This window comes from Scomber japonicus, chromosome 6 (assembly GCF_027409825.1).
Source record: "Scomber japonicus isolate fScoJap1 chromosome 6, fScoJap1.pri, whole genome shotgun sequence".
Classification (NCBI taxonomy): Eukaryota; Metazoa; Chordata; class Actinopteri; order Scombriformes; family Scombridae; genus Scomber; species Scomber japonicus.
The window spans coordinates 30,848,609-30,870,313 of record NC_070583.1 but is presented as its reverse complement, the minus strand read 5'-3'; the positions used below and the strand labels follow the sequence as shown (position 1 = coordinate 30,870,313).

General features: G+C 41.6%; 1 protein-coding gene across 1 annotated transcript in view; it reads left to right on the top strand.

Annotated features, from left to right (window-relative positions):
* Nucleotides 1-21,705, top strand: part of LOC128360453 (rho guanine nucleotide exchange factor 17-like) — a 73,491-nt gene that overhangs the window by 32,852 nt on the left and 18,934 nt on the right. Inside the window, exon 2 of the mRNA XM_053320888.1 lies at nt 20,772-20,849. Within this exon, the coding sequence (XP_053176863.1) occupies nt 20,772-20,849 (78 nt within the window). The remainder of the gene's footprint in view (nt 1-20,771; nt 20,850-21,705) is intronic.

Sequence of the window (21,705 nt, the reverse complement as noted above, 5' to 3'; positions counted from 1 at the left end):
AGGAGGCGGTCACACAGTACAACAGACCCCACCTGACCACACCCAGTTGTGACGTTCAGTGCTTTAAGTGGTTCAAAAGACTTATATACCCCTTTTCCACCGAGCTGGAGCTGGTTCGGAGCCAGAGCCTGACTAAGCACCGGTTCTTTGCTTTTCCACCGTCAAAGCTCCAGCCTGGGGCCTCAGAACGGGAGCCAGAGCGAGCACCAACTCTTTGCTGGTCTAAAGCAAGAACCGATTACGTCAGCGGACTAGGGGCGGGGCTAACGTTTATTAGCCGGCTAGCAGGGTTAACGTTCATCGCTCACTGGTGAATCATGGAAGTGCTTCAAAGGAGCGCGCTGGCTACGTTATACAGTGACGTAATCACGTGGCTCCTTGCCGGTGGAAAAAGCAACAGGTTCATAAGAGGTGCTTGGATTAGCACCAACTGAGCACTAGCTAGCACTAGCACTAGCTCCGAACCAGCACTGGCTCCAGCTCGGTGGAAAAGGGGTAATAGAGGCCTGTGTAGCCATGTTTTTCCTCCTTCTGAAACAATTTCATTTTGAAGAGCTTTAGATAGTGAAAAACATGTTTCAGAAGGATTTTGACTTTTAGAGAGCCTTGTTTCTGTCTAAACATGGCTGAAAAACTTCCATGGGTTAAACAAGGATACAATAATATTACTCCTCTGTATTTCATTACCTCTTTCCCACTTAGTTTCACCCTCTCATGAGATCTTCCTTTGTTCTGCTGCATTATGTCACTCCCTTGTTTGTGTGTATGTGTTGTTCACTGACCTCATCATTTGACTGGATCTGTAGCTGCCTGTGGTGAACAAACTCATGCAGAAATGTCCCAGTGTTTGTGGTGTTGGAGCATTTTCATTATTGACAATCTCCAAGCTGCTGCTGTTGCTGCTGCTGCTGCTGCTTTATTCTCTTGACACCATCTTCCTGGAAGTATCTTGGCCCAGTCAACTCTTGAAAGCGCATGCCACAAGTTTCGATGGCCCAGAGCCGTAATAAGACACTTCATTTATTGTAGCTTTACTAGCAAAACCTTCTACACACACAAATACACACATGCAAGGATTTTAGACCGTGAGGGGTCAGGAATGTCGAGGAAAGAGGGATAAAGAGGGGAAATGGAGAGAAAGAGGGATAAACGGGGGAAGAGGGACAAGCAAGGGGGTGAAACAAAGTGAAAAGTGAAGTATGAAGTGAGGAGAAAAAAGAGAGATTGGCTTAATCTGCAGTATAGTGTTAAGTCTCAACTAAGCTGTAGTATTATAACGGAACAATCTGCTGACTAACTATTAAAACTAACCCCTGTCGATTTTCTTTTGCTGCTCTTTACCATCAGTGCTTTCTTCATCCCACCTCCTTTTTTCCCTTTTTCCCGTTCTCATTCTCGAACTACTAAACATATCACTGTGCTTTGGAGTGAGTGCGTGTGAGAGCATGTTGAGTTCTGCTGAAGAGCCAACTATAGCATCTCTTATGAGTTGCAGTTTCCTGGGAAACTTCAGGAAACTTCCCTGTATTACTGGTACATCTTCTTGAAATAGCACTGTTTTTTTGGGGTTTTAAAAAAAAAAGAAAGACAGATTGGATGCAGATTTTATTATTTCTTATTCATAATGTGTCGGGGAAGTAGTGTCAGGACATTTGAGGAATTCTAGAAATGAACAGAGGAAGAAAAAGAGATTGGCAGAGGGCGGCAGAAAGGACAAACTGGGTGGGAGAGACAGAGACACAGAGAAGGTATTTCCGGAGTGGTGTCGGGGTTAAGGCTAGTCTCTGTGGCTGATGGCTATCTCGGGAGCCCAGTGCATTGTGGGATAGGTTGCTGGACAGGAAGTGGAGGGGATGTCAGATTACAGGCTGTGGTAGGACGACTGGAAATTGAGGATGTAGAGTGGATCGAAGGCTCCTCCTGGTGTGTCATTGTAATGCTGTCTGGCTGGATGTCTTCCCTTTGAAGATGACATTAAACAGACTTCTGATGGAAACGATAGCATGCAGTCTCCTAGTGAGGTCCCTGTTCGCCTTTTGGATATATAATTTATGAAATAATCAGAATCAGTGATGTTCAAAGTACTTGAATTTTAAACTTGTGGAGTGTTTCTAGTTTTGAAATGAAGCTGAATGTGGGACCTTAGGCTGTGAGTGCTCTGTAAAAGTAAATGAGCTCTGTGGTGCACAAAGTAACTAATGCTGTGGGAACGGTTAGTAGACCTCCACCTGATGACCTACAGTAACATACTGAGAGTGTTCATGGAGGAATGAGAGAGGCTTGTTAATGGCAATTTTCCAAATTTATGATTGGAAATGCTTTATAGCAGTATTCATCAAATGTTTGCATTAATATGATGAAGTACTTTTGATAATATTGAATCATTTAATGCAGTGGAATAGCAAGAAACAGACATTCCAGTTTTGGTTATTTAATCTGTGGTTTCCAGAAAATGGACACAGTGCATATAATAACTTTATTATTAAAGTAAATGAGCCCTCATTCCTAATGGTTTTCATACACATATCAATAATGTTTTGCATGTCAATAATAATGAACCCTGTTTCATCTTTTTAAAATTCTGTTGGTATGAATAAGCATATCATTTGTTCCCATCGAAGTAGAGTTTTCAAACTTTTTCTCAGTGACAAGAACACATCTGAAGAGTTATGATGCAGTTTGCTGAAACATTTCACCCAAACATTTTCACATTTCATAACTTTATAAGACATATTGTTCACAATTTTAGTTAATACACATACAGGCCTTTAAGAGGCATTTGATTTGAATGTATCCATGTGTGTGCCCTAGCACCTATCCTGTCCTTGCCTCAGCCTCAACTATCAGGGACAAAGGCTCTTTTCTCTCTCTCTCTCTCTCTCTCTCTCTCTCTCTCTCTCTCTCTCTCTCTCTCATCTCTCTCTCTCTCTCCTCTCTCTCTCTCTCTCTCTCTCTCTCTCTCTCTCTCTCTCTCTCTCTCTCTCTCTCTCTCTCTCTCTCTCTCTCTCTCTCTCTCTCTCTCTCTCTCTCTCACACACAGATACAGATACAGATACGCACACACACACTACCCCATCACCCCATAAGGGCGTATTTGGAGTGCAAGTGGATCTGGTTACCTGTTCTCTCTCTCTCACACACATGCTACGGTTTCGACAACAATCACAGCTCAGTTTGATATCACGTGTTGTTTACTTTTTTTTATTAAACTCTTAATATAACTGTTGTTTCTGACTTGAGCACAGAATTGGAAAACAACTCAGACAAATAATTGCAATGACATCAAATGCATCATTCTATCAAAGCAAACATTTTCAATATTTATCCTAGTGTATACTGTGTGTATATATTTGACGTCATATGACTTCTCAACAGTTTAAACTGTGATTACACCTTGACCCTGTGACAGGAAGAAAATCCATGGATACACCATGTAATTATTATGTTTTAGTATGACTACTGCCCCCTTGTGGATACTGTGGATGTAGGTGCTTCTGTCAGATACATTGATGTAGATATAAATCACAAATTTGCAGCTTTAAATCCTGAGCCTTTTGAACCCCTCCAGTTTCTTTTGAGGCTGTGAGTAGAAAATGATAGATATTATCAATCACACAGTAAGAGTTTAATTCATGTTCCTACAGTATTTAAGAGATACATATTTCTGTGTTTTCTTTTAAAAGAAGGCAGACAGATGGAGAGAAAGTGAGACTAGAATCATGAAATAGACTGAATACTGAATATGGACAGACAGAGAGCTTTATGTGGACCTCCTGTGTTGTATGCTGTAGGCAGCAGTGGGAATCAACTCTTTCCTGGAATCATCTGTCATTATCTAGTTACCCAGTACACACACACACACACACACACACACACACACACACACCTGCCGCACACATACACACAACTGAATAACACATGATGTTAGTGCATTAAAACATTTTTGGTCCTACATTGTTTATTTTGTCCTTCAATGTCGTAATTGTATGAGGGATGTTGTGATAAATGCCAGATGGAAAACAAGACCACACACACACACACACACACACACACACACACACACACACACACACACACACACACACACACACACACACACACACACAGGCTCGAATGGTACAAGCTGTCTGAATCCACAGGTGTGCAATGAGAAATCTGTTTTGATCTGTTTGGGCAGTCATGCGTCCTCTACTCCTAAAGTTACTCTCTCTTTCTCACACACACCTGTGGACCAGTAGGTTACGTTGACAGGTGTCATCAGCTCGCCTACATGTTTATCTATAGACTGACTCCGTGTCTTGTGGGCCAATGTTGCCTCAGAGACTGATACATATGTCAAATCAGCTGTCATTTCCCAGCACTTAGTAACACTCGGCAACCCGGCCAAGCAGTGCGGCTGAGCAGGAATTAAACCACACACGCATTTCTTTGCAGGGTGGGGAGGAAATAAGAGGTTGAACCACTGCTGCAGATTCAGCCCACTCATGATCAGCCACATATGTGTGTATCCGACATGATGCTCTGATGTGTTTGTTTATGAAATGTTGTCGATCGTGCAACAAAATGAATATTTAACAATTAGATTTGGACTTTTTTTACATGATTGATTGATTGAAGGTGGTAAGCAGGCTGCAGAATGTAATAAAATAACATTGATTCATGATCATTGTAGCATTCAGTTCACTCCCTGTTAGATCATAAATCAATGTTTCTGCCAATGTAAAATCTGAACATAAAAAATAATAATTCCAAGAAAGGAGGCAGACCACATAGTTAGAGCCTGTGTGGAGGGTTTGTATGTGTATGTGTGTGTGTGTGTGTGTGTGTGTGTGTGTGTGTGTGTGTGTCTATGAATGCACACGACTTTTAAATCTGGGTCAGTCCACTATGAGCCGGTAACTCATTCAGAGTTACAACACTTCATTCCCAGGCTGGCCACTTTTTCTGCATGTGCACATTCAGAAAACGCACGCACACACACACTTAATGGCTTTTTTTTCTTCATTACCTAGCAACTGCATTAGTCCAAAACTAAACAGGAAATGCTGAGGATGTGAGTGTTCTAAAGTTGCTATGGAAACAACATGCCATTGATGGTAGTATAACTCGTCAGGTGTCAAAAAAAAAAATCCAATGAAAAGAGCAAAAGCAGCAATGAATTGATGTTATTCATCTGTGACAGACAGTAGGCCTCCACTGTTGTCTGGTAACTCATTAAAACTCAATCAAAGAGCAATAAAGTTGAACTGAGACACATGTTCCTTCATTATGATAAACATGTGTACTAGTTTCGTTTACAGTCAATTCCACAAATATCATCAGTCTGCTGTAAAGACCCACTAAAGCACCAAATCCCAATACAGTATATCAATCCATAGCTGAAAAATAGTTCCCAACAAATGACACTATTTCCTACAGTTTGAGTCATGTGTAGCGGCTTTCCAGTACCTTAAAAAAGTCGCTGGTGAGGCAGAATAGGTCTTGTATTTGTGTGACACGCTGCTGCTGTTCCAGAGAAGCACACTGAGTCCAAAAAGAAGTTTCGGAGATTTTAAATGAATGAATGAATACTACAGCGGCTTTACACGCACCCGTAGGATGTTATATGTGTACACTTGGCGAACGTGTATCAAAGCAAACAAAAACGATAATGAAATGCGGTCAACAAAAATTAGCCGTAGACTCGCCTCCTTCCCAGTGCAGGTGAAGCAGGTTCTGATATAACCTACTGGCTGTCAACTACAGTGCCCACATGACCCCAAACACTGCATATCACCATGGCAACAAGACAAAACTAATTAAACACAGAATAACTAATAAGCAAATCAATATATGGCTCCTACAGTCATGTTTAGCCTATCATAAAGCTTACATATTGGTCTGTTCAGTAATAGCCATTTTACAGTATGCATTACGACATAGCAAAAGGCATTCAAGGCAATTGGCCAGTTTAAAAACAAAGCTTGCCTAGTCTGTTTCTTTTTGATTATGGCTCAAAAACATATGACATCTATAGAGAAGTTTGGTCTCAGCGTCTGCAGATTAATTCTATAGCTGCTATGTTATGATTCACTTAAGTTGGCTCGATACAAGCTGAATAAATCTCCCTGTCTGTTATCTTCATGGCCATCTTGACTGTGCACACCTGGCAGAGATCTTTTAGTTGATGAGTCAATGTGTGAGTTTTCATTACTGGGCTTGAGAGTGACTAACACATTGCTGGTTTCGCCTCAGTGGTCACATTACCTAATATCTGATGATTGTTGTAGTAAAAGTGTAGTGTACATATTGTTATTTTGTTGTTTGTTAATAGGAATCAAACTCAAAAATTAAAACAGTAAGAAAAAGTAAGTATTGTATTAAATGTAGTCTTGAGTCCATGAAGGTAGAAACATACTGACACAGATTTAAAGAAAATAAAGAGTTAAATATCTCCTGTTTTCCTCTGACTTTTATTCACAAGTAAAAATATACTTTGTAACTTAAGATTCATAGAGTAAAATAAATGCATGGCAGTTGTACGGAGGGTGTATGTCTTTAAAAATGTCTGTGCTCCAACCCTCCAAACAAGCCAGAGATTGTCATCTCTGATCTCTGTCACCAGACCTTCAAAACCGTCTATTGTTTCTACGGCAACGAGGATTAAAGGCCAATTTCCTGCCACGAGTTTGACCTTTTAAATGTCCTTTTATGACCTTTCCTATTGTGACCGTCTGATCTCTGTTGGAGAGAAAAGGTCTGAGTCTGTTGTGGTTTATTGCCGTACTGATCCACCTCATACCATGCTCAGCTTTGTGAAGTTGTGTTTTCAGAGAGGAGAGTTTTAGTACAACATTATATTCTCAGTGTTTACTTTTTTGCAGTTTTACAGTTTGCTGTACTTTGAAAGCAGCTGTTGCCCCTTTAGTTTAATCGTGAGTAGTTCTCAATTTTACACATGCTATCTTCCACTTCTGAAACTTTCTTTTTTTTTAAACTGCATTTTTAATTTCTATACTCATGGAAACTTTGCACACAATCCTTCTTTTGTGTTGCTAAATCTGCAGTTTTGCTGTCTTTCTGCTTTTGATTTTTGTATGTATGTTTCTGTGAGTTTAATAATGGTAACTACCTTAAAAGAGAAAACAATTAAAACCTCAGATGTAATAAAATAATTGGTTTCTGAATACCGTATTGGCGCTAATATAGGGTGATCCTGATTACAAGATGACCCCGCCCTTTTCACCTGTTTTTGTACTAACTTCATAGTATAGTTACATAGTGGTCAAAAGTTGTGTTTTCTGGCAGTTAGCATTTATTTTAGTGCCTGTTTGTCTGTTTGAGCTCATCATCATCATCATCATCATCATCATCATCATCTGTGGCAGTTGTATTTGGCAGTTTGAAATATTCCCTTTCTGCAGTAGAGACACCGGAAGACGTTTTGGACTTGTTTTCACTCGTAAATTAATATTCTCTGCGGCAAAAACACATTATACGAGCTTTCAGAAACTTCTGCAGGTTAAACTTTACCAGTGAAGCACTTCTAGGGCTGACTGACTCTAACAGACTCACTATAAACAAACTTTAAGACACAAACAGTCTAGCAACATTCAGCCATAGCGTCCTCCTGGGTCAAATTGACCCTGTCTGTTTTGACTGTTCCTTCCTTCCTTCCTTCCTTCCTTCCTTCCTTCCTTCCTTCCTTCCTTCCTTCCTCCCTGCTTTCCTTCCTCCTTCCTTCCTTCCCGGGTCAAACTGACCCCGTCTGGCCTTCCTTCCTCCTTCCTTCTCGCTTTCTTTGCTCCCTTCCTTCCTTCCTTCCTTCCTTCCTTCCTTCCTTCCTTCCTTCCTTCCTTCCTTCCTTCCTTCCTTCCTTCCTTCCTTCCTTCCTTCCTTCCTTGACTCGAGGACAACAGGAGGGTTAAAAAAAAAGAAATGCTGACAGTTTTAAGTGATTTGTAGTTGATGAGCCAAAACATACTAAACACAGGTATGGTCCTTTAAAATGACATCCTTGCTCACTGTTGTCATGGTTATCTGTAGGCTGCTGCCATTCAGTGCCGTGCTCAGTCTCCCTGCATAGAAACAGAACTGGCAGAAAGGGCATTTCTATTCAAATCTATGTTTCTCAATTGCGTATGTAGCTGCAACAGGAGGAGGGGGGAACTTTTTAGAGAGTGTTGCCATAAAATAATTAGTGCTGTGGGGTGATGTTAAGAAAGCAGAGGTTACCATGGCAGAGGGTCAGTTTGATAGATTGATGGACAGCTAGGTCATCCTCCCCCCTTTGCTCATCCCTCAGACGCCTCACTCGATTATTTGTCGGGGGATTGGTCGAGCCTGGCTGAGCGGAGTGGAGCCGAGCGCTGTGAGCGTCTGCCCTGCCTGCTGTCTCTCATTATACACACCCAGGGGGAGGGCCGTGACACATTCACACACACCCACACACACACTCCTTCTATCCGCACACCTCGACATGCGCTCAGATCTTGCTTACATCATCCATGCAGTAGAAACAGATCAGACACCCATGCATACATGCTGAAGTGTGTTCATTTGCCTTGCACATACTCACTGTGAGTGCGCTGTCTGACACACACACACACACACATACACACACACATAAACACACACACACACACAGAGAAGAGCTGCGCAGCCGAGCCTACCTGCTACAAAACAGACGCACAGTATGACATGCTGAAGATGCAAGACTGAATGTGTTGGAAGAGCAGAACATTTTGCTTTCTGAAGGCTTGAATTATTTAGAGCGTGTGTTACCAGAAGAGGAGAGGACAGAAAAAAACATCTAAGAAGGAAGGATGTGTATTTTCTGTTGTGAATAAGAGGAAAGGTTGGTGATTCCCTTCTCTCTTTCATCGACCCTCAGGTGTGTCTGATTTTTCTTTTATCTGGTATAATTCTGCGAAGATGAAGACCGAGAGTTTGTGTGAGTAAACCTGCGATTAAAAATAACCCCCAGCAAAACACTGCAGGTGTTCTCAGGTAGTTTCGTGCGTGTCTATGTGCCAAAGCGAGTGTGCGGACAGGCACACGGACTGCTTCGCATGCTGCAGATGGTTCGAACCCTAGCCCAGTTCAGCATCGCTCTGGAGGAAATGAATGAGAGCGGAGAGACCACGGGAGATGAAGGAGGAGGTGGTGGAGGAGAGAGAGATGGTGGTGGTGGTGGTGGTGGTGGAGGAGAAGAAGTGGTGGACAGAGATGCTGTGGATCAGTTCAGGAACAACGGGAACGGGCACTCCAGTGGGAATTTGAACGGGAATGGACTTTGTGCTGGAAGCCCCCAGTCTAACGGAGAGGTAGACTAGTGTTTCTCTTTATTTGTAGAGAAGTGTGTCTCTGTGTGTATGTGTCTATGTGGTCAGTCACTGTCTTGCATCTTTGCTTCATATCTAGGACATTATCCCCTCTGCCTGTCCAAGTTGATATGGATTTCAATCTATCCTTCCCCCCTCCTCCTCCTCCTCCGATCCTCCGATTAAATCTACTTTCTGTCCTCTCTTGCTCTTTCCTCTTGAACTCTCTCTTTCTTTCTTTTTACTTGTTCCCTTGTAACTCATTCCTTGTTTTAATATGTGTGTGTCTCTCCATAGAGGTCTCTTTCTTCCTCATGCCTGTCCATAATAGAATTAGAGCTGAGTGAATCACACGATAAGCTCCAACACCTACTGTCACAAACAGTCACAAACACTCTGTAGTCCCTCTGTCTGTCTGTCCATCTGCACTCTTTCATCAATCTGCACACTCGCTGCTTAGTGTTTGTATGGTTTATATACGCCTTTCTTGGTAGATGTATTATTAAGTGTGTTTAATTTAAGTTGTTGCAGTAGTCGTAGCTCTACTGTAGCAGCTCTTTCTTTTTGCATGTCAGTTGCTTACCTTATGTTTGAGTTATGTGTGTTTGAGTAGGAACAGGATCCACAAACACGCTCTTATGTAGTATATGCACACACACATATAGTCACATATAGATATAGCATAGCCACCGTAGTTGTGCTAATCTTAACCCCCAGCCTGGTAATCCATACTAAGGATTGCAGTGTGTTTTTATGTGTGGGGGAGTCAAGTAAATCTCTGTAAAAGCAAAGCTAAATTTTCATGACCAAAATTTCTGTTTATGTATTTAGTAATCGGTTCTCCATACACACGTCATACACATTTCCTAGAAATTTCAAAAATCAAGTTAACCACACCAAGAACACAAGCCTTTCTATTGTATTACATTGTTGATTACTCTCCTGATTCATTTTGATTCAATTGTTTTGGTCCAGAAAATCTTTAGAAAAAAGTCCATCATGTTTTCCCACAGCCCAAGTAGACACACTCAAACATCTTGTTTTGGGTGACCAACAGTCCAAAACCTCAAAATATATTGTTTGATATCATAGAAGACTGAGAAAAACAGCAAATATTAACAATGGAGAACAGAAAACCAGCTTATTTTTAGAATTTTTGCTTTAAAAAATGACAAAATAGTGCAGATTAATTGACTAATGTATCTAATAGCTTAATCATTTCAGCTCTAAGTTTATCCAATAATCCAGTTCCTTTGCTGTATTGAAGTAAAGTAGAACTAATTACACATACTAACATTCATCACTTTGTTGATTGATTGCTTGATTGAATGTAATGTGACATAGATGTTGTGGAGCTATGGAAATGAAAAGGTATGATAAGAGCCTAGACGGGACAGGAACGGAGAGATGATGATGATGATGACTATGGAGGAGTTGGGAGATGGATCAATAGTGTGAGCGTGCATGTCTGAAAGAGAATGAAGGTTATTGATCAGTACAGAGTAGGTCAGAGCAGTCTGTGGCCTGCAAATGACAATTAGGGAGTACATAGAGACGCACAGACATGAATCAAAAAAGCCAAAAAGTCAAAAGCTCATGAAGAAGAGAAGAAGGGCTACAACCTCTCTGATTGAATCTTTTTCAGATGAATGATGGACGAATAGAGGAGGAGACAGGTCATGAAGTTTGCTTTTCTCTTTGGGCTCAGAGGCTGCCTGTTGCTGCTTTGGTCAGGCTGTTGCCAGGGGATACAGTTGTCGGGAAGGGGAGCGGGGAGCGGGGATGGAGGCAGCAGGGGTGGGAGAGGTGTGACGACAGCAATGAGATGAGAAGAAAGAGAAAGTAACTGTGTCTCCACTGCTTTCACTGTAATAACTTCAGCTCTGACTTCAAACAGTGTTTCCTTTGGGGAGCGATTTATTTTATTATGTTGTGATTTGAGCACATGCATCTGATGAGAATCGAAAAAGGACAATTACGTAACATTTTCGAGTATTTCTCCTCTTAATTTATTATTTCCTTTTCATTCTTTGAGAGGTAAAAATTGCATTCATAGCCTAAAAAAAGTGCCATGCCTTCCTTCCTTCCTTCCTCACTTCCTTCCTTCCTTCCTTCCTTCCTTCCTTCCTCCCTTCCTCCCTTTCTTCCTTCCATCCTTCTTTCCTTCCTTCCTACCTTCCTCCCTCCCATCTTTACTCTGTCCTTCTTTCCTTCCTTCCTCCCTTCCTCATTTCCTTTCTCCCTCCCTCCCTCCCTCCTTTCTTCTTTCCTTGCTTCCTTCCTTCCTCCCTCCCTTCTTTACTCTCTCCTTCTTTCCTTCCTTCCTCCCTTCCTCATTTCCTTTCTCCCTCCCTCCCTCCTTTCTTCTTTCCTCTGTCCTTCCTTCCTTCCTTCCTTCCTTCCTTCCTTCCTTCCTTCCTTCCTCCTCCTTTCCTTCCTTGACTCGAGGACAACAGGAGGGTTAAAATAATACTGGTAATGGTTTCCTTTCCATTCAAATCTGGACATGGTCAAAATGATCAAAATGTTAAAGAGTCAGTTCTTAATGTTCATGAAAAAAGGAAACAGTAGTTTCAACCAGTTCCTAGTGGAGGCCCTGCACAGCTGTGTTGAATTCACATTTTAATTATTTTGGATTATTTGACATCCTCTTAGGACTCAGTGGCCGTGATTGACATGTCCCTCAATATCCTGGCAGCTTTTTAGCACTTGGTAGGGTACGACGGATCACATCTGTATCATTCTGATTAGGAGTCTGGTGTGGCTGAAAACACATGTGGATTTGCAGGACCTTAAAAATCTGTTTACACCTTTTTGACAGACGGACAAACAAAAACTATATAGGATGGAAAACGTACCCATGTTGGCAAATAGATGATTTGTGTGAAGTCATAAGTGATGCAGCTGCAGTGTCTCATAAAGGCACGTGTAGCTTTTAAGTCTTTTTGTTGTTATTGGTGTTGGTGGTGGTGGTGGATAAGGTCAGAAAAATATTTGATAACACAAAATTGAAAGCAGCTGCAGTACATTGAAAGAATATTTGGGAAATTCAGACTTTCTTCTTTTAGATTGGAAATGGTCTTCTAAAGAGGAATTAGTTTTCCCGCTATAGTGGATGCTTAGACAGAATTGATTTAGTATTATATATATAATAAAGTGAGCAGCAACAAAAAGTCTCATCATGAAAGAGCGTATACAAAGAAATGTTGTTCTCTACGTTGCTTTTGTGGAGATATATGGCGTTATACAGAACATTGCAACATTGCTAACAAAGACAGAAATGCAGCACGCATATAGTTGATTAACCCTCCTGTCGTCCTCCCGGGTCAAATTGACCCCGTCTCTTTTGACTGTTCCTTCTTCCCCCTTTCTTTAATTTTTCCTTCGTTCTTCTCCTCCTTCTATACTTCTTTACTGACTTCCTTCCATCCTTCCTTGCTTCGTTCCTTCCTCCTGCCTCCCTCCCTCCTTACTCCTTTCCTTCCTTCCTCCCTGCCTCATTTCCTTCCTCCCTCCCTCCTGACTCCTTTCCTTACTTCCTTCCTTCTTTACTCCTTTCCTTCCTTCCTCCCTTCCTTCCTTCTTTCCTCCCTTCCTCCTTCCTCCTTTCCTCCCTTCCCTCCTTCCTTCCTTCCTCCCTCCCTCCCTCCCTCCTTACTCCTTTCCTCCCTTCCTTCTCTCCTTACTTCCTTTCTCCCTCCCTCCTTACTCCTTTCCTTCCTACCTTCCTTCTCTCCTCCCTGCCTTGACCTGAGGACAACAGGAGGGTTAACGTCTGTGTCTTTGCTTTTGCTTTATGAAGCCACAGCTAAAATCACGTCAGCTTAAACAGAACGACAAGACATCTGACCTGCTTGTGCTCCGACTCTGGTGTGTGTGTGTGTGTGTGTGTGTGTGTGTGTGTGTGTGTGTGTGTGTTGTCTTTAGTGTTGTGCTGTAACATTTGGCTGCAGTTATGAGGAATAACTTACTTTATAGTCCCCTTGTGTACACAGCAGCAATATTAAGACTACAGAGCTCGCAGAGGGACACATGAGAACATGTTGTACTCTCACACACACACAAACACACACACACACACACACACACACACACACACACAGACACACACACACACAGAGACATTTCTCGCTCACACACACACTTGAAAGCTTCCCCTCAGATCCCCCTCCAGTGTTAATAAGCGAGGGCTGAATCCTGTGAGCCACCCGTCCAATCACATTTGTCAGTGTGCCACAGGCTGCGACCCTGACTTTCTGTGAACTGTTCTGTGAGTGTTAACGTGTCCGAGTGAAAAGAAAAACCTCACACTTACTGTACTACACAGCCTAGCATATTCTTACCGCTCTCTGGGTGTGAATTCCACCTCAAATGAAGAGACTGAGATGTACTGACTTGTTTCTCTTAACAGAACTTAGCTGGGACATTTTGGGCTGATTAGATTACACAGACACAGACTTCTCTTTAGGCCACGTAATTCCTAAGATCCGGGTCTTTAGAAGGATCGAAGCTTTTGGATTACAAATAATTTGATGCTGTGATGCAAAGATGTCAAAAAATATATTACGGAACTCATATTTTGTGAAATTCTGTCTCGCATCCTCTCTGTTTAACAGTCAATCAGTATCCAGACTGAACTAGGTGAAATGCTAATTGCTAATTGCTAATTGCTTGTTTTTTTAGAGGCAATATCTCTGTGATCAGTATCAGAACATGTTAAATACAAGTACATTAAGTCAACAATAACATCTGCTAACCCATGGGACAGAACTGGCCTTTTTCACAGCATACATTTTGACATGTCATAGCAAATAGTGCACGTGTTACTAATAACATTAGTAACAGCTCTGGTCTGATTTATTGTCTCAGTGAGCCCTGACTGATGTGGTGGCGGATGTTCGGATGCTGCTCAGAGGGAACTGAAGCCCCTTTCATCCTGAAGTATCATTGTGTGCCTCTCCTTTTTCTATTGGATATTCATGTTGTCAGTAGCGACTTAACAACCAAACAATATGGTTGTAGCAAAGCATAGATTATATTCTCTGAGTACTAAAATCTATGAGAGCCCATGTGAGATAAATTGTATCTCCTGCATCCTGTATCCTGAGAAATAATATGATATAAACAGAGCTGTGTGCACAGGATCCTAAAACAGGAAAGAGCTGTTACCTTTATCAGCTGACAGGACAGATGGATGGATAGGCAATTTTCCACAGCAGAGACTCTTGATATGACCTAGCGAGAAAAGCATGTTTCATTTTTTTAGTTTTAATAATGCTGCTTCACTTCCGTCTTAAATCCCACGTTTGTCCGACATGTCCGTCTCCATCTGAGCATGACGGCCCTTCTGTGCTGAGAGAAGGAAGATCACATCAGTGCTTCTCAACATGATGAGGTGGAAATAGAAAAAGCATCTTCCATCCTGTCTTCTGCTTTCTGTGGCTCTAAATACTCAGCAAGCTTCATTCCTTCCCATCATCTCTCTCCAGATAATGAAAAGCAATCTCAGTTTATTGCAACACACGGGTCTTATTATTATTATAGTTTTGGCTATCCTTTGTATCAGTAACAGTAAAATCTCACTCACCAAGTTTATTGCTTAAATCTGGGAATGTGGCGACATAGCTGAAAAAAAAATCATCAGACAGGTTGTATGTAAACCACTAGATTATCTAAACTGCTTCATTTGGAAGTGAAATTGAAAGTGAGCTCAGCCCTGTTGGGAATAATCCCTCATTCAGTAAGATAACTGTAGTACTACGGGTCACATTTGAACCAAAGTGTCGGCCTATAAACTGTGATGGAGGTTTACAACAGTTTGGGAAATAAATAAAGCATTCACCTTTGTTTTCTCTTCCCAATAAGTCTCACAAACCTGCGTGTTCATCTGTTCATGTTTTGTTGGAAATCTTTCTAGATCTCAACTTGATGAGGAACATTTTGAAATTATTATTATTTTGCCCACCACCCCCTTCGGCAGTGAAAAACACAGTGACTCAGCCTGACTCACCATACACAGTAACAGAGAGTATCGTTAGTTTTTTTATTACAATGGATTCAGTTGGACTTTCTGCTCTCGGATTGGACGAGAGCGTCCTGACTTCAGCTCTAGTGGTGGCTTTACAGTGTGAGCCCAGCCTGTCCTGTGACCATTCAGCCTCTCAGCTGGGGTTACTATGGCAACCCTGCTAGCAAAATGAAACTAGCATTCCTAGCATTATTTCACCATGTTCTTGTATGTGTGTGTGTGTGTGTCTCTATGTGAGTGTGTGTGTGTGTGTGTGTGTGTGTGTGTGTGTGTGTCTCTATGTGTGTGTGTGTGTGTGTGTGTGTGTGTGTAATCTAATAAAGACGACCAGCGCAGAACAGAGGAACATTCCTATCTTGATGGAAGTTCCCTTCTTGTTTTATCTCATTGTCAAACACACACACACACACACACACACACACACACACACACTCACATTATTTGCTGTCTTCTTGCTATCAGGGCGTATTCTCAGCATCTTTTATTGACACTCACTGCAATCATTTCTACGGCGTGCGCATGTTTACTTAATTACAAGTTTTGTCGTGACAAAAGACAATCGCTTATGTTTGTGTGTTTGTGTTTATGGCAGTCGTGAGAAAGAGAGAGTGGATCTGCATTTGTTAATTTGATCATTCTTAATGAGGTTTAATTTGACAGAGACATTCATGCAGTGTAAGCTCTTGTATGGAGTGAAGCTTGTCTTTGCAGAAACACTCATCACTGCAGACTTCATCTTATAATATATCAAATTGATCAAATGTCAATATAGCATGACTTTATACACTACTTTAAACATATTTGACATGTACGCCAATACAGTGTATCATCAATAATAAACGATAGCCATGCGTCAATTTAACTCATTGTTAGACATAGTGCTGAAAATTATTAGTCAATAAACTGAGTAGTTAACTTTTACAGCAGTTTTGACAATATTTCACATTTGATGATTTTCCTGCTTGTGTGTGTTTAATTGAATATGTATCTGTGTTGGAGTGTAGTTCAGACAAATTAAGCACAAACATGCACACAGATCAGCGAACACACCATAGCACGCATCCTCCACACAACTGTATCTCACCTTTATTTATAAAGCACATTTCATACATAATGGCAACTCGGTGTGCTTTACATAAAACAAGCATTTAACAGTAAAAATTAGAAACAAAAAACATAAAACCCAAACATTAAAACAGGCAGTTACCCCCCCCCCCCCCCCCCCCCCCCACACACACACACCACTTATAGTAATAAAAATATAACAAATAAAAACAAAGTACAGAAAAATAGGAAGAATATAGAGCATTAAATATAAAGTTATAGCATAAAATAATGATTTGATTTGCTTTAAAATCATTAAAGGGACATACAGTGCTTAAAAAAGCTCAATCGTAAGCACAAGAGAAGAGATAGCGCACATCCTCCACACAACTGTATCTCACCTGGACGAGAAAGGGAGCTCTGTGAGATGACTGTTTATTGACCACAGTTCAGCGTTGGACACTATCACAAAGCTCTAGGACCTAGGATGAAACGCTTCATTGTGCATGTGAATCCTTGGCTTCCTGATGGGCCAGAGACCAGGTGGTAAGGGGTAGGTGGATACCCTCATCTTTAAGACCTGAGCTCACTATAGCTGTGTTTGGAACCCCCTGCCGACAGCGTAGCCATTTTCAGCTCCGACACCATCAACAGGTTTGCTGACGACACAGATGTGGCGGCCCTGAAGGAAGTAGATGACCTGACCCGCCCCAGTGTCCTCTACTACTCCTGTCAGCAAGACTAAGGAGCTGATCTGGGATTTTCAGAGGACGCAAAGAAGGAACTACACCTGCCCTTAATATCCACGGATCCTCAGTGGGGAGAGGGTTAGGGTCATCTTCAAGCACCTTGGTGTCCACATCACCGAGGGTCTGACCCGGGCGCTGCATACTGACCCAGTGGTGAGAAAAGCAAAGCAGAGACTGTTTGAGGACCATTTAAGGAAATTCCGGGTATCCCCCTCAAATACTGAGGAATTGCCGCTCCTGGACCACCAAGAGCATCTTGAAGGGGAATATGATTAAAGATCCCAACGACCCGTATAAAGGCCTTTTTTCCCTTTTGCAACTGGGAAAAAGATAGCGGATGCACCAATCTAGCACTGACAGGCTGAGGAAGAGCTTCTACCCTGAAGCCACAAGGATCTTAAATGAGGTCACTGCCCCTCCTATACCCCCCCCCCCCCCCCCCCCCCCAAATTATTCACATATATTTAGTACTATTCCGATTCTATTTAAACAATAGTATTGTACTTTATATGATACTTGCTTCATTGATCGACCGTAGAGTTTTTGCCCATGGCTTTAACTTAGAAGTCGTGTTGGTTACCAGAATATTTTGGGAGTGTCCCCTGGGATGCTTGAGGTAATATGTCTGACTTTTTCCATGATCGTTATACTCCTTGTTATGACACACACACACACACATACAAACACATAAACACACACCGGCCTACAGCCTGTCTCAAATAGTAGGACCAACTTTATCACATTTTCCTCATTTGCTGCGTCAGTTACAGAGAAATCAACTTAGCCTTTATGATTTTTTTTTCATCCTTCGAGCTGTTCATGTTATAATATTTTGTTTGTGGGTTTGTGCTTTTATCTTGTCTATTTCTTCCTCGCTGTCATTTTCACCCCTGTCCGTTTCCCTCTGGGGGCCTAACATGTTAGATTTGTGTCGGAGCAGCTCACTTACAATAGATCATGAGTCATTGTTCGAGGGAACTGCTGAGTCATGCTTTGTTTCTGTTGACATCTTGAACTCAGTGAACTATGATCTGCTCTGTGTACGCGTGTGTGTGTGTGTGTGTATGTGTGTGTGTGTGTGTGTGTGTGTGTGTGTGTGTGTGTGTGTGTGTGTGTGTGTGTGTGTTAGATGTTTGTGAATTTGCACATCTTATAATATCAGTGCAGGCTTGTCTGTTTTTGCCTCTCATATGATAATCTTTATAATATTGCACACTGACATTTCTATCAGATGATTCCAGACACTTAACCCTCCTGTTGCCCTCAGGTTAAGGAAGGAGGAAGGAAGGAAAGGAGGAAGGAAAGGAGGAAGGAAGGAAGGAAGGGAGTAAGGAGGGAGGGAGGGAGGAAGGAAGGAAGGAAGGAAGGGTGGAAGGAAGGAAATGAGTAAGGAATTTAGGAGAGAAGGAAGGGTGGAAGGAAGAAAGGAAGGAGGGAGGAAAGGATGAAGGACGAAAAGAGGAAGGAATTTAGGAGAGAAGGAAGGGTGGAAGGAAGAAAGGAAGGAGGGAGGAAAGGATGAAGGACGAAAAGAGGAAGGAATTTAGGAGAGAAGGAAGGGTGGAAGGAAGAAAGGAAGGAGGGAGGAAAGGATGAAGGACGAAAAGAGGAAGGAATTTAGGAGAGAAGGAAGGGTGGAAGGAAAGGAGGAAGGAAGGAAGGAAGGAAGGAATAGTCAAAAGAGATGGGGTCGATTTGCCCCGGGAGGACGACACAAGGGTTAAATTGCAGGAACTACTCAGGCTCTCAAAATCCATAAATATCATATCAAATTTAGATTGATAGCAGATTATAAAAACAACCGCGTGGTTCGAGACGTACTTCCTGGGTGCATCCAGACAGCGCAGCGATCGTGACGTTCTTCGTAATTAAGTGTCATGTGACCGGTGTTGGAAAAGAAATAGCAGCAGTAGTAAGAAAAGTACAGAAGTTATTTAATCATCTGTGTTAGTGTATATCAGCAATGAAACATCAAATAAAGTTAAGTTTCTCTATCCTACTGTCACATAAACTTGCTGTTACAGACTCCGGGAAGTCTGTTGCTCCAGCGTCAACATCCCTCCTCAAAATATTGACGCTAGGAACAACTAGCGCTGCTTAGGTAAACACAAGCCTCAAAGGTGCAGCAACACGTGTAAGCAGTACAGTACAGCAGACTCTGTGTTCTTGGGTTATTAGAAAGCTGGAAGCAGAAACTTTAAAGGCGAGGTCAAGGATGCTGGAGAGTGTGCAAGAAGAATATGTGGTAAAAAAAACTTTAAAAAAGGCTGATCCGAAAAACTTTGTGGCTTTTTAAAGTCAGGCTGGTTCATTATGATGCATCTCATCTGCTGCTGCATAGAGTAATACAGCAATAGGCAGATATGATAAATTCAGACATTATTGCAGCTATTTAAACTTAAATAATCAAACTATAGCAACTCAGATTACAAGTCTTTCTTTGCTATGACAAAAAAAAAAAACATGGAGTCTGACCAATAATTGTGTGGTTTTCTTTCTTACAAATGTTAACTAATTTATGTGCAACATTAATACACCATATTTGAGTGTTGTGAAGCGTCCCATTTCTGTCGCTGCTTTTTGTAACCATCAAGTTTTTAGTGGAAATAAGATATTTCACATTTTGCTGTTGCATAGAGTAATACAGCAATAAGCAGATATGATAAATTCATTCATTACTGCAGCTATTTACTTAAATAATCAAACTATAGCAACTCATAACAAGTCATAAAAAGTGGAGTCTGATGAATAATTGTGTGATTTTATATCTTACAAGTGTTAACTAATTTATGTGCAACATTAATACACCATATTTGAGTGTTGTGAAGCATGCAGGCGCAGATTTCTAGCTGTCCCATTTCTGTCGCTACTTTTTCTAACCATCAAGTTTTTGGTAGAAAGAAGAAGTTTTTGGGGGGTATTTTTGCCTTGATTGAAAAGTTAAGAAAGTGAAGATGATTATATGTCCCATTTCTGTCGCTGTGTTTTGTAACCATCAAGTGTTTCCACACCTTTTTAGTGGAAAGAAGAAGTTAAGAAATGAGGATCAAAATGGGATGGCAACAAATATCATTGAATAGTGCAAATCTTTAGTTTTTCTTCTTTTTGGGGGTATTTTTGATTTAAAAAGTTAAGACAGTGAAGTTACTGACAAGAAACAGAGAGAAAGAAAGAAAGAGAATGTATGACAGGCAACAAAAGGACTCAAGCCAGACAATAACCAGGGATGCTGTATTTACAGAGCAAATCAAACATTTGGAAACTTTCTTATTGAAATGAATGATACAGTGTGTCTTTCTGTTTTTCTCTTGTACTGTCTATGATATGCATTAAAGCACTAGGCCACTAATATATAATTCACAGCTGCAGAATAAATCCAGTTTAAGATCTCTGTCTCGGTCAGACACACAAAAACTTGATACCTGACCTCGATTCTTGCAAATGTAAATTGGACTAAACTTAATTCAATTTTTCGGGATTTAGGAGGCTTTTCAAGGTTACATTGTATTACAAAAGGTTAGATTGTAGATTTTTGAAATATATATACTCTCTTTTTCCCAAGCCCATAAAGGTTTAGAGCATTCGATTTCATCAGGAATAAATCTATATAACGTGATGATTGACCTCCTTTTCATCTTGTCTTCACAGGACATGAGGAGACATGTGATGATGACCCTCCTGGATACAGAACAGTCATATGTGGAGTCACTGCGCAGCCTCATACAAGTAAGCACACACACACACACACACACACACACACACACACACACACACAGATCCACACAGAAACACACCGCTGTGGATTTGTAATGCTGAGGACGTGAATAACAAATGTAGGTAACCGAGGCGTTATGTAATCCACTTATTGTCATTCATCCTGTAAGGTTAATCTGTTAACCCCATCACGTCTCACTGTCATCAGCATTATCTGTGTACACACACACACCCACGCACACACACACCCACACACACACACACACACACACACACACACACACACACACACACAATCCTCCCCTTTTTCTACCTGTGATAACTCTGCCATGTGTAAACTGTCACTGTTGACTATGTGTGGGCGAACAGCCGTGCTTTTCCCTATGCATGTGTTTCTGTGTGTGTGGCCACAAAGTGAATAATCCTGGGCTGTGTTCCCATGGCGACACAGGGAAAAGAAGTAAGTGTTACCACGGTGACCAGTGGCGGTTTTTGCTATGGGCAATGTGGGCAACCGCCCAGGGCGCAATCTACTTGGGGGCGCACGAGCGCCCTCAAAAAAAGGAAAAAAAAGTCCGTCCTCAAAAAAAGAAAAGCGCGCCCTCAAAAAAAAATCGCCAGTTTTCTAGACTAATACCGCTCATTTCAGTGGGCGATGAGGCGCCTCTATTATCACGTCAACTGGCTGCTGAGAGTCACGTATACAGGTTGTGTGTGTCAGAAGAAAAGGCAAAGGGGGGGGGGGGGGTTGTCAACTTGCGAGTGCAGAGGCTATGAGCAGGTTGTGGTTGTGAGTCTCACTCTCAGCGGAAAAGCAAAGGGGGGGATCAACTTGCGACTGCAGAGGCTGTGAGCAGCATAGACATAT